Source organism: Aotus nancymaae, unplaced genomic scaffold (assembly GCF_030222135.1).
Source record: "Aotus nancymaae isolate 86718 unplaced genomic scaffold, 86718_ANA_hifiasm-v0.15.2.pri h1tg000075l, whole genome shotgun sequence".
Classification (NCBI taxonomy): domain Eukaryota; kingdom Metazoa; phylum Chordata; class Mammalia; order Primates; family Aotidae; genus Aotus; species Aotus nancymaae.
The window spans coordinates 718972-735994 of NW_026988490.1; the positions used below are offsets into that span (position 1 = coordinate 718972).

Below are 17023 nucleotides of genomic sequence, written 5' to 3' on the forward strand. Positions count from 1 at the left end.
TTTTTTTTTGATTGAAACACTTCTTAGACCTTGATTAGATCAGAGACTTAGTTACCATTTGTGAACAAAGAGGTTAGAATGGAGAATGCCCAAATTAAGATTTATTTAGTGACTAGAGTATGAATAAGAGTATGAAGATTTAAAGGTATGTGCAGTGCAATTCTGACTACCTGGAGTTAGTGCCAATTTCACAGGTGTACAGATGCCCTCCAGAGCATTCCCCTCCATGCACACATCAACTCCAGGTTCCCTGATTGGCAGGGCACTCACACTTCTGATTATCTATAGATTCTGAGGTCCTACTATCTTCTTGGGTTTTATAAATTACTAGTAGAACTCAAGAAAGTGCTATACTTATTAGTTTTGTTATAAAGGATACAAATCAGCAGACGCATAGAGCAAAACCTGGGCAGGTCCCTTACAAAGCTTCTCTGCCCTCAGGATGCGTTACCTGCACATTAGTGTACATTACCACTCAGGAAGCTCACCAGAGCTCCAGATGTCCAGGATTTTTGTTGAGAACTCACTGTGTTGACAAGACTGAATCTTTGGACATGTCACTGAATTCAGTCAGCAACTCCCCTGCCCTCCCAGGAGGGCTTGCTCAAAGCCCCAACCCTTTAATCTTTGTTTGATCTTTTGTGGCCTGGTTAGTCACCATCCTGAGATATTTCATTAGCATGAACTCAGGTGTGATCCAAGGGACTCACTTTGAATAGCAAACACATTCCTTTCACTTGGTAAATTCCATGAATTTATAGGTTACTTCCCAGGAACTAAAGCCAGCTAAATTCTTTATTATGCAGAAGCATGTTTAAAATGTTATTGAAAAGCTATAGAAAGAAGTCCAATTTCCAAATCCTTATATACCAACAGTGGCAGAATTGTTGGTGATTCCCAACATCCTCACCTCAAGGCAAGCTAAGTGTAATTTTCTGTATCTCTTCCTTCTCATGATCAGATTTTACAGCCAGATTACTGATTCATAGGGGTATGTTGAGGGCTTTTCTCTGGAATTCCCTGCTTACCAGTAGATGATTGGTTTACATACTTTGTTTTTTGAGACAGTCTTGCTGTTGCTCAGGCTGGAATGCAATGGTGCGATCTCGGCTCGCTACAGCCTCCGCCTTCCGGGTTCAAGCAATTATCCTGCCTCCCGAATAGCTGGGATTACAGGCACGGGCCACCACGCCCAGCCAATTTTTGTATTTTTAGTAGAGACAGGGTTTTTCCATGTTGGTCAGGTTGGTCTTGAACTCTTGACTTCAGGTGATCCACCCACCTTGGCCTCTGAAAGTGCTGGGATTACAGGCATAAGCTACTGTGCCTGGCCAGTTTACATATTTTATGAGCCCTTAAATAGCCCTGGAAGTTCTGTATTTCAGGTAGTGACTTGTTGGGAGGATCAGTATGGACAACCTGAACATCTCCTTTCAAATGCTCTAGCAGCATATCCCTCCCCTGACCCCTGGGGAGAAAGGATTGTTTCACCTAGGATAATTTGAAAGTGAGTGACTGTATATGGCAGTGATGGTGTTTCTTCAGGGCTACCAGCTCTTGTATTTTTAGTTCTTTGGAAATATCCCTAGACTGGGTAAGTATCTAAGCATCCACTAGTCCCTTGCACAACGTGTGTGTAGAGATTCATGTTTTGTTTTATAATTTCTCATAAGATAATGTCATGCTCTCACCCTAAAGGAAGATCTTCTTGCCTGGCGTAGTGTCTCACGCCTGTAATCCCAGCACTTTGGGAGGCCAAAGCAGGCGGATCACCTGAGGTCAGGAGTTTGAGACCAGCCTGGCCAACATGGTGAAACCCCGTGTCTACTAAAAATACAAAACTAGGCCGGGCGCGGTGGCTCAAGCCTGTAATCCCAGCACTTTGGGAGGCCGAGGCGGGTGGATCACGAGGTCAAGAGATCGAGACCATCCTGGTCAACATGGTGAAACCCCGTCTCTACTAATACAAAAAATTAGCTGGGCACGGTGGCGCGTGCCTGTAATCCCAGCTACTCAGGAGGCTGAGGCAGGAGAATTGCCTGAACCCAGGAGGCGGAGATTGCGGTGAGCCGAGATCGCGCCATTGCGCTCCAGCCTGGGTAACAAGAGCGAAACTCCGTCTCAAAAAAAAAAAAAAAAAAAAAAAAAAAATACAAAACTAGCCGGGTGTGGTGGCATGCGCCTGTAATCCCAGCTACTCGGGAGGCTGAGGCAGGAGAATCACTTGAACCCTGAAGGCAGAGGTTGCGATGAGCCAAGATGTCATCATGACACTCTAGCCTGGGCAACAGAATGAGACCCTGTCTCAAAAAAAAAAAAAAAAAAAAAAAAGGAAGATCTTAAATGTGTAAGGATCCCTAGTTTTCTTTCATATGGTTACCTATAAAGACAAATACCTTTTTATTATTTATATATATTGTGCTCTTGTTCTAGGTGTCAGTTGTACCCAAGGCGTTCTCAGCAGCAGCAAGTTCCTGTGGTGGATTTCCAGGCTGAACTGAGGCAGGCATTCTTAGCTGAGACACCAAGAGGTGGTTAAAGCCATATTGGAATAGGGAGGAATCTGATTCCAAGCAAAAACCAGGTTAGACCTACTGCAGCAATGATCAGGAATAAAGAATCATTAAAGAATGGGGTGTTTGGGATTCACTTAATTATCAGTGATGCATAACTTTTTTCTTAGAGCTTCATAGAATAATCACGTTGCATAAAGTTCAAAAAAGCAAAAGCAGGGCCTTAAATTTTCTACCCTGAAAGCTTTTTCATGTTTCTGTATTCCAGTTATTGTAATGCATGCTTTTCAGGTAGTTTTCTTTTGTGGTGGTGTTTTTTTTTTTAATGATATAAAATAATTTCATTATAAATGGCTGTTGAATACCCTGTTACAGTGAATGTTTTATAATTTCATTTTGGGAGAGGTGTCATATTTTTCTGCCAGTAGTTTGAACAAAATTTTACTAGCTTTGTATAAAACTTAAGGTAGAATAATTTTTTCAGATATGCAGATGTGAAAATAATTTGAATCAAGGAATATGAACTTAAGGTACATTTTTCTAAGTTTTATTGCAAAGTATTGTATTAGTATTCATAGCCTTCAAAAAAATAACAGCCTAGTTACAACATACTTTCACAGCTTTAGGTATTTTAATTTGAATATAGTTTATGCTTAGTGAGTTATAAGTACACAGCACATAATTAACCATAAGTATTACAGAATCTAAATACTTTCTTGTGCTTATTTAATAATTACTTTTTGTTTTGTCTTTTTCAACTTTGTTTTAACCAGTGTATTTCCTATTTGAATCAGCAGACAATGTAATAAAAATATTATTATTCATAATTTTTCAACGTGATGTAGATTTATTTAGTTTTTTTGTTGTTGCTTTTATTTTTTAGGAGGAAGCTATTACAAAGTTGGTTTTGATTTATTCCCTTGTTTTCTTTTTGTGATTTTTCTTTTTCTCTACTTTAAGTTTAGAATGCCCTCATTTCTGAGTCTGTTTTTGAAATATTACCCCTCAACTTGAATTAATTAGACTTACTATGGCCACCATTTTGAGTATATATTTATTTATTTATTTGGTTACAAAGTCTTACTCTGTAGTCCAGGCTAGAGTGCAGTGGTGTGATCTCTGCTCACTGTAACCTCCACTTCCCAGGTTCAAGTGATTTTCCTGTCTTAGCTGTCCAAGTAGCTGGGATTACAGGTACCTGCCACTACACCTGGCTAAATTTTGTATTTTTAGTAGAGACTCAGTTTCACTATGTTGGCCAGGATGCTCTCAGACTCCTGACCTCACGTGATCCACCTCCCTTGGCCTCCCATAGTGCTGGGATTACAGGTGTGACCCACAGTGCCCAGCTAGCTCATTTTGAGTTTAACTCAAGAGAGACAGAAGTTTTCTGAGAAATCTTCCTTTCTTGAATCCTTTATACTTAACATTTTCTAGTTGCATAAGCAGATTGGAATCTTATTATTGGCCCAAGTTGTTCCCCTAGAGTAAGGGAATTTTTCATTGAATAGGTGTGTACAATTGATTTTTTTCTTTTTACCTAGGAATTTGTTAGCTTCTCAATTAGTTCACAGATTTTTGTAAATTTTGAAATATAACATTTAAGTCATACATTATAGTCTGCAAGTAGGGCTGTCTAATTTTATGCTACTTAATTTTATCTCATTCTAGTACCAACTGCTAGTTCTATGTAAATAGTAACTGTTACTAGGATACCTTTAGGGCAGGGTTTGGTAATATATCTGGACCACTACTTGTTTATATATAAATGAAATTTTATTGGAACACAACTATGTTCATTTATATGTGTTGTCTGTGGGCACATTGGTGCTACATGAGTGCAAATTTGAGTAGTTGTAACAGATTGAATGACAGACAAAGCCTAAAATATTTACTGTCTTGCCATTTAAAAGAAAAAAATGACTGACTTTTGTGGTAGAGGAGCAGATTCAAAGAAGAAAATACCAAAGTGGGGGCCAGTGAGTATAGTCAAATTGTCATAGAAAGTGATGAAGAATGGATTATAGAAGTATATATGAAGTATATATTACAGGGTAGACAATCAGATGAATTTTGTTGGGAAGGGCTCAGTCTAAGAATCATGTTACAGCCTGCTGTGGAGGAAAATGGGTAGTCTTTAACAACATTTAAATACTTGGTACCATTTTTCATTAAAATTGTAAGGCACATGATAGCCAGGAAAAATAAGAAACTATGTGGACTGGCGCAGTGGCTCATGCCTGTAATCCTACCACTTTGGGAGTCTGGGGCTGGTGGATCACCTGAGTTCAGGAGTTTAAGACCAACCTGGCCAAAAAGGCGGCGATAGCCCGTCTGTACTAAAAATACAAATATTAGCCAGTTGCGGTGGCAGAAGCCTGTAATCCCAGCTACTTTAGGAGGCTGAGGCAGGAGAATTGCTTGAACCTGGGAGGCAGAGGTTGCAGTGAGCCAAGATTGTGCCACTGCGCCCCAGCCTGGGCGACAGAGCGAGACTCTTTTTTTTTTAAATAATTAAGATGGGGTTTCACCATGATGGCCAGGCTGGTCTTGAACTCCTGACCTCAGGTGATCCACCCACCTTGGCCTCCCAAAGTGCTAGGATTGCAGGCGTGAGCCACCGCACCTGGCCAAGACTCTTAAAAAAAAGACAAACCAGTTATGAGTATTAGCTTTTTGTGTGGTACCTAAAAATTTACTAGGATACATATCCAATATATATATCTGTATAGATACCCATGTCTATATAGATATCTATATACATATGGATATATATATATGTGTGGATCGTAGTGGAAAGACCAATATAAATACACATACCCACATACTATATAGCCTCAAAGCATGGTAGACTATGTATATCCTCTGGGTTTGTGTAAGTACACCGTTCATACCATGATGATATCACCAAATGCATTTCTCCTAATGCATCCCCATCATTACGCAATTTATTTATCTGTCTATTTATTTATTTGTTTTGAGATGGATTTTGCTCCTGTTGCCCAGGCTACAGTGCAGTGGCATGATCTTGGCTCATTGCAACCTTTCCTCCCAGCTTCAAGTGATTAGCCTGCCGTAGCTTCTCGAGTGGCTAGATTACAGGTGCCCAATGCCATGCCCGGCTAATTTATTTGTATTTTTACTAGAGACAGGGTTTCACCATGTTGGTCAGGCTGGTTTCAAACTCCTGACCTCAGGTGATCAACCTGCCTTGGCCTCCCAAAGTGTTGGCATTACAGGCGTGAGCCACTGTACCCAGCCACTAACGTGATTTATAACTTCTTCATTATGTGATATATGAAAGTTGTTGATGAGAGTCTGTATGTACATATTCCATAGTTCTATGTTCCCTTTTGATACGGGAAGTCTTTGGTAGGTTTATAACACATTTAGTTCTTAGTGGGGAAAGATTGCCTACCATCATCTTGAAGCAGTTTAGGGGGAAGAAAGAATATTGCAGATGATATCATAGGTATTTCAGAAAAAAGGAAAAATTTAAGTGAAAGAATAATTGAGATGTTTTATATAGAGATAACTTGATATTATTTCTGAACTAGAGAGAGAGACAGTACCTTAATGAAGAATGGAAAGAAAAACACTAAATTTTGGAAAATGAAGCTTAGGTTTTGAAATACTTAGGAATTGCTAGGTAAAATAAAATTCAATGGGTTTCATCAGTCCTAAATGTGTCAAATGTGGGAGTTAAGAATGAGGAACTAGTGAAATTTGGTAGTCCCTTGGTGAGGAAGCAAGTATGAGAGGAAGGATGTTTTTTGAACAAGTCTGTCATAGTGATTTTCATGTAAAATTGTCTGCCTGTTTTAAAACATGGTAGATTGCAGTACAGCTTTAACATGCTTTCCTCTGCAGGCTCAATCTGCTCTTTGAAGCTTCTGCCCAGCTTGCATTGTTTCTAGGAGAACCTGCGTCATACCTTTATCTAGAGCCTTCCCCTAGGTCTTCAGAAGCATCAAGTTTTAACTGTGGACATTGGATTTGGTGGAACAGCAATCATGGTAAGCTGTACGTTCAGGCAGAGGGTTGAAAACCTGCTTTAAGGGCCAAAAGGAATAGTTTTCCAGCATGTGCAGTGATTTTGGGTTCTGAATGTTGGAAATAAGGGTATATCTATGGATATGAATTCTCATTGCATTGAGTATCAGCTGGAAATGAGCTGATTTTTTCATTTTTTTCAGACGGAGTCTTGCTCTGTCTCCCAGGCTAGAGTACAGTGGTTCGATCTTGGCTCACTGCAACCTCTACCCCCTGGGTTCAAGAGATTCTCATGCCCTGGCCTCTTTATTAGAGACAGTTTCTCCATGTTGGCCAGGCTGGTCTTGAACTCCTGACCTCAAGTGATTCGCCCGCCTCGGCCTCCCAAAGTGCTGGGATTACAGGAATGAGCCACTGTGCCTGGTCATGAGAAATGTTCTATGATGTGAGAAAATAGAGGAGTTTTTAGTCATACTTCCGGTGGTGAAGGACTCTCAGGTCAGATTACAATAAAGAGAACTTTAAAAACTGAAGGGTTTGGGCATGAATGGTATAGAGAAAAGCAGTCTGGAGAGAGAATACCCTACATCATTGTGGTTTGGTTTAGTTAGGGGGAGTGGACAGTTTAGAGTATACATTGTCAAAGAGAAGGATAATCACCCCTAAGGAGGTGAAAATTGGTTCATGAGATGGGAAAAACTTTTCATAATCCTTTGTAGTCCTTCAGAGAGCCATAGTAAATAAGGAAGAATGTTGGTGGAAAAGGAGGAAAGAATATTTGTTTAGTTAAGGAAACCAGGCTTAGATTATGTAAGAATGGAGATGAAACAGGATAAGATGACTAGGGTGCAGGCATGCTAAATGTGACTCTTGTCTTACTGCTTCCAGACGGTGGGCAAGAGTAGCAAGATGCTACAGCACATTGACTATAGAATGAGATGCATCCTACAAGATGGCCGAATCTTCATTGGCACCTTTAAGGCTTTTGACAAGCATATGAATTTGATCCTCTGTGATTGTGATGAGTTCAGAAAGATCAAGTAAGGTCGATTTGGGTGAATGGGGTTGGAGACAGAGGCAATCGGAAGGGAAAGCCATAGGTGGATTAAGGGATTTCCAAGGGTAACTGAAGTAGGTAGGGAAATTATTGTAGATCCAGTCTATTGTTTAACCTCTAGACTTGATCTCTGAATTAGTTCAGAGTCTGCATCTAAACTCTTTCAAGTTTGTGAAACAATCGTAGATGTATTACTGGGAATAAAAGCATATGCTATGATCAAAATATTAAGTTACTTTATTTTTAAAATTGAGAAACATGCTATTGTTAATTGGTTGGCTTCTGCAGCGGTCCTATACCGAAGAAATCTTGGTTGAAATAGACAATACCAATTTTTCTTCATGGTTGAGGAGTTGGGATATGGTTACCATTTGCTTATTACTGTTCCCATTATTTTTACCTGGTACTGTTGCCATTATTTCAGTTCCATGTCACCTGTCATTATGATTATTTAAGTAATTTTTTAAAGAGATTACCATTTTAATATAAAAACTGAAGTTTAAATTTTGTCTTTTTTTTTTTTTTTTTTTGAAACATAGTCTCACTCTTTCACCCAGGCTGGAGTGCAGTGGCTCAATCTCAGCTCACTGCAGCCTCTGCTTCTTGGGTTCAAGCGATTCTCTTGCCTCAGCCTCCTGAGTAGCTGGGACTACAGGCACATGCCATCACACCTGGCTAATTTTTTATTTTTAGTAGAGACAGGGTTTCACCCTGTTGGCCAGGTTAGTCTCAAACTCCTGACCTCAGGTGATCTGCCCGACTCAGCCTTCCAAAGTGCTGGGATTACAGGCGTGAACCACCACACCCAGCCCAATTTTGTCTTTCTTAAAAGGTATTTTCCAAAAAAAGTTAGTCTTGTTGTAGTGTAACATCAAGGGAACATTCTGTAAAAGACTAAAGTTAGATCAGAGAAGAGCTTTATTATTTACCCTTGTATTATTAACAGTGTTTAGAGATTTTGTTTGTTTTTCAGTCACAACTCAGTAAATGTTTAAATAGCAACAGTTATCTTAATTGATACTTGATGTTGTATAAATATTTTGATGAATGAGTGATCTAGGCGTCACTAAAATTTATCTCACTAAAATTTAATTCTGATTTATAGGCCAAAGAATGCGAAGCAACCAGAGCGTGAAGAAAAGCGGGTTTTGGGTCTGGTGTTGCTACGTGGGGAGAACTTGGTATCCATGACTGTGGAGGGGCCACCCCCCAAAGATGTAAGGAAGATGTAGGCAAGAACATCCTATTATGTGAGACATCTGAAATCAGGGTACAGCACAGGCACAGTTTGATGTACATTGTCAAGTAAAATGTGCCAGTCACTTAATTTCAGTTGTTGGTTGCCTATTCTATTTGGGATTAAGAGTTTTTTGGTGAATTATACCCAGGTAAGGGTAGGAGTTGCTGATTCATTTTTGCTTGGTATTTTTATAAAAGATGTTTTCATAATTTGACAAAATGTGTATTTTAGGCACAGGATAAGGGTATACTTACTTGTTCATTTGGATCACGACTAATAGGAGATAGGTGTCCTGAGAAAATAGTGGAGAGAAGTGATCTCTGATGAATAAGAATACTGAGAACTTTGGTAAATCATTTGGTTTTAGGTTATAAATTTTCTTGTTTCAGACTGGCATTGCTCGGGTACCACTTGCTGGAGCTGCAGGAGGCCCTGGGGTTGGTAGGGCAGCTGGTAGAGGAGTACCAGCTGGTGTGCCAATTCCCCAGGCCCCTGCTGGATTAGCAGGCCCTGTCCGAGGAGTTGGGGGCCCATCCCAGCAGGTGAGGAGCCGGCAGAGGGTTTATATTATTGGGAGAATGTGACTAAGCCAGAGGCTGAGAAGATTTAAAAACCTAAGTGTACATTTCATACTGTGTAAACAGCATATAGTCTAGCAGGAACTGGTAGACACATATACAGGAGGAAGGGAATAAAACTAGCCACTTAAAATGGTCATGGGGTGATAAAAGTTACCCAAGTTATTCTTGGTAAGAGTAACTTGCCACTAGTGGTGAGTGAACAGAATGCATGGATATACCAGAGTTGAAAAAATGAAAGGGCTTTTTGGATGTGAGTGGACCAAGATTAGTTTTTAAAATATGGAAATAGGCCTGGTTATTTTTTACGGTATTTTTAAAATTTGAGTTTCTTGGTTGAGTGCGGTGGGTCGCACCTGTAATCCCAGCACTTTTGGAGGCTGAGGCAGGCAGATCTCTTGAGCTCAGGAGTTCAAGACCAGCCTGGCCAATGTGGTGAAAACCCCTGTGTCTGCTAAAAATACAAAAATCAGCTGGGCATGGTGGTGGGTGCCTGTAGTCCCAGCTACCCAGCAGGCCGAGACAGGAAAATCACTTGAACCCAGGAATGGGAGGTTGCAGTGAGCCGAGATCACGCCATTGCACTCCAGCCTGGGTGACAAGAGTGAAACTGTCTCAAAAAAACATGGAAATGATGAGAGAAGTACATCATTGCAACAGTTAATTGTATCTAATAGGTCATTTTTCTAATTTATTTTCTGTGTGTGAATAATGTGAAGTTTTGCCTTACTTTGTTTCTCGCCCTGTCTTCTCAGGTAATGACTCCACAGGGAAGAGGCACTGTAGCAGCTGCTGCTGTTGCTGCGACTGCCAGCATTGCTGGAGCCCCAACACAGTACCCACCAGGACGGGGGACTCCGCCCCCACCTGTCGGGAGAGCAACCCCACCTCCAGGTAAGGGACTGCTGAAAATGAAGATGAATTTTGGTTTCTGATGTGAGATAGCTTACTGATTTAAGGCACATCCTGAGAACCTAAGAATTGGGGGAATATGCTTCCCTCTTCTAGATACTGGTTTTCGATGAAAGACATAGAAGAGTAATTGTCATATAGAAATTATTTGACTCTATCATTGTTGTATGGCCCATTTCTTTAGGGATTATTTGGACTAAATTCTAACAACTTTCCTAAGCTAGTTTATAAGGCCTTTATTTCTGCCGTTTTTCACCGTAGGCATTATGGCTCCTCCACCTGGTATGAGACCACCCATGGGCCCACCAATTGGGCTTCCCCCTGCTCGAGGGACACCAATAGGTATGCCCCCTCCGGGAATGAGACCCCCTCCACCAGGCATTAGAGGTGAGTGGGAGCATAGGGGCTTGATGGTTCAGCCAGGCCCCTGCATATCTGTATCCTCTTTTTCTCAATGTTTCTATTTCCTTTCAGGTCCACCTCCCCCAGGAATGCGTCCACCAAGACCCTAGCATACTGTTGATCCATCTCAGTCTCTCTCTCCCCTGCAATGCGTCTTCTGAAATTGTGTAGAGTGTTTGTGAGCTTTTTGTCCCCTTGTTCTGCATTAATAATAGCTAATAATAAATGCATAGAGCAATTAAACTGTGAGGTACTGTTGTATATATTTTTTTGCCTGTTGATTTTGATGAGCTCTTAAGTTACTGTGGATGAGGTGATGCCTATTAAGCAGTTGATTCAAATCACTCTCTTTAAGTCTTAGGATAAAAAGGTTTTCTGCTTTCTGACTTTTACTTTGTGCCTTGACTGGTGTTGGTTTAATAATGTTTTCATGACCCAGGGGATTTAAGTGGTTGTACTGTTTCACACATGGCCTCCTGCTTCTCATGTTGCTATGTCCCATTATCTGAAGGGAAGTGGGGATGGAATGAAAGGCCTTGTAAGGTCACCTGTATAATGAAGGAAATTGTAATGAATCACACTCCATGCTCATTAAATATGAAGGCATTTGAAATGGAAGTTACTCTTTTTTTTTTGGCATGTTGACCTCAGTTGATCAGGTTTTACCGTGCCCTGTGATCAGAATAGAGGATATGATACTGGTATATCATTTTCAACCATTGAGTAAGTGTTTGTTTATAAATTACTAAATGAGGGGCAGATCCTGGGTACTTGGAGGCAGGAGGTTGCATATTTGGGTTAATAAGTTGTAATACTGATAATAAAGATAGCTGACACACTAAAACATACTTGGCACACTGAAATACAAATTAGTTATGTCCAGGGATATCACTAAGTGACATACAGGGAGCTAAATAGTTCTGGAATGCCCTAGTATCTAGGTCCAGTTTGAGATGGTTGTGGAACAAAGAAGCCATTTATAAAAGGAAGAAATGTTTAGGCAGCAAGGGAATGATTGGCAGTGATGATAGCAGTGGGTTTTACCAAATGCTACAGAGATTGGTGTTAATGCCATAACGATACTGATAAATTGATTGGAATTACATTTTTTTCTCTTGAATTTACCAGTAGTGGTTGTGAATGTCACCTTTTCCATCTTTTAAATCACATCCTTGCAGGTGGTAATCACCCAAGGAAGAGGAATTATCAGAGTGACAACAGTTCCTGTTACTGACTTGATAAATGATCTCTGCCAGAATAGCTTCTAGGATTAATGGCCACTCTCAGGTAAGGAAAATAAAGAGGCCAAGCCTTAGTTGCTTTAGGAGATTATATAATACAGGAGTAACATTACTGTTTTCAGAATTTATAAATGTTAAAATAAGCTTTTTGATTTACCAAAGCCACAACCAAAGTACTTTATCTGGATCTTTGAAGGCAGAGCTTCTCAGTTCAGACAAATTAACTGATGATAAGACAAACACTTTTCCTCTGCAAACTGTGGGGTAGTATGTAGAGAGAGACCTGTGAGTTCTTTCCATACTGCTCTGCAAGTACTTACAATTGATTACTTTTTTTTTGTTATTGGAGGGGAAGCGTTTCTCCTTGCATTGGTGCGCTGGTGTAGATGGGCCTTAGATTTTGGCATGAATGATTATGCAGCATATTTGAAGAAAACCTGTTTTCAGGATATTTTTAATTGAATATGGCCTGTTACATGAGTTAAAGGTAAGGTATAAGAACTCTGGATTTTGCAAGATTCTTGCTTCTTGCAGTTATTTTGCTTGGTGATAATACTGTTTTCTTTTGTCTGGAACTTCCTGGACTTCTTGAGAATCCTGATTGTGATGATACAGTAGAAGAAAACTTTGGATATAGATTTTAGTATAATTGAGTGTGATGAATTTTTTGTTATGGAATGCTAGTCTCTGCTTCTGTGTGTTTCCACTAGGGATGCATATCAACATACCAGTCTTCAAATATTCTTGGTAGTTGATGCTTGATGTTACTCAACAACCATCCTACATTCTTGCATTAAAATAAATACATGTCTCATCTAAAAGATGATTGGTCACCAACTTTCTGATTTCCTGATATGCATGTTATTAACTCACTCCACAAGTATATCCATGTTGCACATCATGTTTGCCATGAGTTCATTGTAGCTTATAAAATAATTTCAAATAGAATTCTGGGATAATTATGCTACCTTAAAATAGGTTATGAAGTATTTGAGGTATTCTATTTTTATGTGATAGGTAAACTTGGCTTGGAATTAAAAGGATTTTGAAAGTTGCTTAGGGAGCTCCCTCTTTTGTGAACTCATTTCTTAATTATGATGTCAAATTTCAGAAGTTTGTTATTAACATACTGGTGTTTTGTTTCTTACAGGTTCTTGTAATAGAATATTATAAGTGGAAACTAATTTATATAGATAATTATGTGAAATAGTGCTGGTTGTCTAGAATTTTCATGATCTTGTTTCAGATATTAGTAAAAACACCCTTTATCTGGTATGTTTACCCCGATACTACCTTTACTGATTTCAGCAAGTAGTCAGTTATAATCTGTGGGTTGAAGTCTTTATTTCTTCATTTATTTGAGACAGAGTCTCACTCTGTTGTGCAGGCTGAGGTACACTGGCATGATCTTGGCTCATGGCAACCTCCGCCTCCTGGGCTGAAGCGATTCTTCTACCTCAGGCTTCTGAGTAGCTCGGATTACAGGTGTGGGCCAGCACACCTAGCTAATTTTTGTATTTTTAATAGAGTCAGGGTTTCACCATGTTGACCAGGCTGGTCTCAAAGTCCTGACCTCAGGTGATCTGACCAACTCAGCCTTCCAAAGTACTGGGATTACAGGTGTGAGCCACCATGCCCAGCCATGGGTTGAAGTTTTTAAAGGCATGTTTTCTAGTCGGTAATACATTGCTTCGTTCTGTCTTACATTTGCATTCCAGTTCTCTTCATCATGTTCATAGACATACTAATGTTTAGTATATGAATTTTATGTAATACAGAAAGGTATATTTTCATGGGATTTTTGTAGTGGGAGAATGACATCTGGGCCTGAAATAGGATATTTGTGTTGCAGCTTTTTCAGTGTCATGTGATACCATTTTTTGACCACTTAGTTGATGCCTCTGAAAGGAAGAGAATCTGATGGCTAAACTTTGACGTGTCGTCAGTGTGGATCCTACTCAGTAGTGTCACAGCGAGGCTGAAAGTCCTATTAAGTGCTTTTAGGACAGAAACATAAACTGCTCAGGTAAAATAACCTTGTAAAGAAACATAAGAGTATATTGCAGTGGCCTTGGCTAGATTCATGATGATAGAGGACCTTGTCTGAACATAATGATTTCAAAACTTGAGCTTAAAAATGACACTCTGAAATCTAGTCAATGTGCCTCACTAGGCTTTCCAATTTCAAGATTTTCTGCAGAAAATGTTGTGAAAACTTTGAATACATAAAAATGGCAGGTGTAGTATTGCACTTTGCTAGTTCCTCAGATACCCTTTTTTATTTGTATAGATATTATGAGTTACTTTTTTTTCTTTTTCTACATGTTGTACGTTGTTGAAAGCTAAAAGGAAACTTATCCCTGGATCACAGAAGACACAGGCACTTGGTGACATGGAAACAAGGATGTGTAAAAATGAGACTGCCACCTCTCGGATAAAAAAAAATAAAAGTGCCAGAGTTCTAGGGTTCTAAGTGTTGTCCAGGAAGGAGGAGGAATAATATTTATGGAGCATATGTTATGGAACACAGTGAGTATAGTACATGCTTTTACATGAATACTATTGGTATTGTAGGACAGTTGATTTTGTTTATATGTTTTTTTCTTCAACTATGTGCAGTTGATCAACTTGTATAAAGCCCACAATAGATATTTAAGAAATATTAAGCTAATGAATAAGGCAGCAATACTAGTTTCTGTAAAGTGAGACAGTATCTCACAGGCTAGGTTGGAATTTAGTGCTATTAACATAGCTCACTGCAGCCTTGAACTCCTCAGCCCAAACGATCCTTTCACCTCACCCTCCAGAGTAGCTGGTACTACAATCACATGCCAACATGCCTGGCTAATTTTAGTTTTGTAATTTTTTTAGAGGTGAGCTCTCACACTGTTGCTTAGGCTGGTCTTGAACTCCTGGCCTCAAGCCATCGTTTTGCCTCAGCTGGTATTGTAGGTGTGAGCCACTGTGCCAAGTACTATTTTTTTTTTATGTTAGAAAACAAGTTTTTAGGTATTTTACAGTTACTTCTTTTTGAGAGAATATCTGATCAGAATCTAGGCCTAATATCTGACTTCATACGTTTACACCATGAAGTAGTCAGCCATTCACAGATACAGGTCATTTGAGTTATTTAGTGTTTACCAGCACTTGTTTAGTACCTTGCAGTGATGTTTACAGTGTATTTCTGGTTATGGTTTTGGGGTTACTTGGTGGTTGTGGTTAAAAAGTAGGAATTAGCAAGTGCTGTTGGAGTTTACGGGAGTGAGAAGGTCTCTCTTGCACAATGAGATAGGGAACACTTAATTAAATAGAAATATTTGAGGCTGAGCACGGTGGCTCAAGCCTGTAATCCCATCACTTTGGGAGGCTGTGGTGGGCGGATCGCCTGATATCAGGAGTTTGAGAATAGCCTGGCCAACATAGCAGTACTCTGTTTCAAAAAATACAAAAATTAGCCGAGCTTAGTGGTGTGTGCCTATAATCCTAGCTACTCGGGAAGCTGAGGCAGGAGAATTGCTTGAACCCAGGAGCCAGAGGTTGCAGTGAGCCAATACCATGTCACTGCACTCCAGCCTAGGAATAAGACGGAGTAAGACTCCTCTGGAAAGAAAAGTAGAAATTTTTGAGATATAAAGTTCAAATGATGTATTTGTTAAGGCAATAGAAAGTAGAGTGGTTGGGACCATTGTAGAAATACATGTTGATAAAGGGATGAGGTGTTGTACAATAAGGAGGGGCTTGCAGACATGGAGAAATAGTTCTAGCTCTTCTACTTTCAGCATCATCTAGTAGGTCATTGGAGTTGTTTTGAAATACAATGCCTGCTTGCCCATGAGTTTTAAGAACTAATACAATGTAGAAATCATTAGTAGGAAAAGCTTGGCTGGGTTAATTTGCTTTGCTGAGATGATTCAACTTGAAAAGTGAGGTCCATACTAAGGGCCCAAAATTCAAGAAGGATCATCATATTTGAACTTAATGTTTAGTTAATGTGAATCATTTTCTGTGGAACTAATGAGAATACAGTGACCTAGAGGGTTAGGTAATTGTATGTCTGAATTGTTTGGACAGTTTCCCATCTTTCGAATGTCATGTTTGTATAGATATTTTCGTTTTATGTTACATTATTTGTTCTTTGATAGCAAAAATTTGAGCTGAAAGGATACAGTTCCTGATATCTAATGATTTCATGTTTAGGAGGTAGGTATCAGGAATAATAATGTGAGTTCTCATGATAAAATTTGGATTGTGTTACTGTGCTACTTTGCTTTCTTGTCAGGGAAGTTAGTAGTTAGTTTAGGCCTCCTTCAGAATCCTTTTTTTGGACTTTGTGCTTCATATGTTGTGCCAGCCTGGATTTTATTTGTCTGTCCTCCTCTGTATTTCCATACCATTTGTTCACACTTAACTCTGGAATATTTTGATGTATGTTTTCAGTGTACTGTAGTCCTGAAATTGGTTTACATTGAATTATTGGGGAGAATAGCAAGTTGTTTTAGTATCAGTGGTGGCATTAGGATATTTCTATTTCAGTTCTTTAGACAGTTTGCTAATAGAAATGATTATTGTATTTAGCTCTGTGAGACCCAGCGTGGCAGGTTGGGGTGTGTGTGTGTGTTTCCTTCATGTAGATTGCTGTGTGTGTTTCCTTCATATAGATGACTGTGTGTCTTCATACTTTTCCTTAAATCTGTGTGCTTTGAATGATACTGTTGTTGTTTTTTATCCATTGTCACATAAAACTCATCGTTTATTCTTCCAGGCCAGGGATTGTCTAGAGATAGGCTGTCTATAGGGATTAATTTTTTTTAAACATATTTTTACTAGTTGATGGGAAAGACATTGGGAAAGACCTGGGCTGGATTTGTGATGAGCTGTGTTTACTGAGCATGATGATAAAGCTCAATGTGATTACTCTGAAGTCCAGCCTCAGTTTCAGTCCTAAGGACTCAGGACACAAATACTCAAAACATAAATTCATAGACTCTGTATTTCACAGGGTTTTTCCTATCAATACAGGCTAAAGATAATGGTGTGTTTAAGGTTTTTCCAGTGGAATAGAGGGAAGTTGGTTCTAGATCCTTTAG

At 39.4% G+C, this 17023-nt stretch overlaps 2 protein-coding genes and 2 non-coding genes across 18 annotated transcripts in view; all 4 read left to right on the forward strand.

Annotated features, from left to right (window-relative positions):
- SNURF (SNRPN upstream open reading frame) overlaps window positions 1-6468 on the forward strand; it is a 267460-nt gene extending 260992 nt beyond the window's left edge. The window contains exons 3-4 of one of the 2 annotated variants that reach the window (XM_012460385.2): window positions 2434-2584; window positions 6384-6468. In XM_012460385.2, the coding sequence (XP_012315808.3) occupies window positions 2434-2539 (106 nt within the window). In that variant the 3' untranslated portion in view covers window positions 2540-2584; window positions 6384-6468. Of the gene's footprint in view, window positions 1-2433; window positions 2585-6360 lie in introns of both variants that reach the window. The other variant, XM_064367806.1, reaches the window with a different exon arrangement.
- Window positions 6437-17023, forward strand: part of SNRPN (small nuclear ribonucleoprotein polypeptide N) — a 50404-nt gene continuing 39817 nt past the window's right edge. For 11 of the 14 annotated variants that reach the window (XM_064367764.1, XM_064367762.1, XM_064367767.1 and 8 more), the window contains exons 1-8: window positions 6437-6529; window positions 7395-7546; window positions 8669-8780; window positions 9193-9345; window positions 10137-10275; window positions 10555-10680; window positions 10768-11982; window positions 13789-14465. In XM_064367764.1, coding sequence (XP_064223834.1) covers window positions 6527-6529; window positions 7395-7546; window positions 8669-8780; window positions 9193-9345; window positions 10137-10275; window positions 10555-10680; window positions 10768-10805 — 723 coding nt within the window. In that variant the 5' untranslated portion in view covers window positions 6437-6526 and the 3' untranslated portion in view covers window positions 10806-11982; window positions 13789-14465. Of the gene's footprint in view, window positions 6530-7394; window positions 7547-8668; window positions 8781-9192; window positions 9346-10136; window positions 10276-10554; window positions 10681-10767; window positions 11983-12285; window positions 12424-13788; window positions 14466-17023 lie in introns of all 14 variants that reach the window. The other 3 variants (XM_064367763.1, XM_064367765.1, XM_064367775.1) reach the window with 3 other exon arrangements.
- LOC135271176 (small nucleolar RNA SNORD107) lies at window positions 14015-14089 on the forward strand. Its single transcript, XR_010339279.1, has one exon. It is a non-coding gene; the product is annotated as a small nucleolar RNA SNORD107 (small nucleolar RNA).
- On the forward strand, window positions 16797-16861 carry LOC135271174 (small nucleolar RNA SNORD64). The gene has a single exon (XR_010339277.1). It is a non-coding gene; the product is annotated as a small nucleolar RNA SNORD64 (small nucleolar RNA).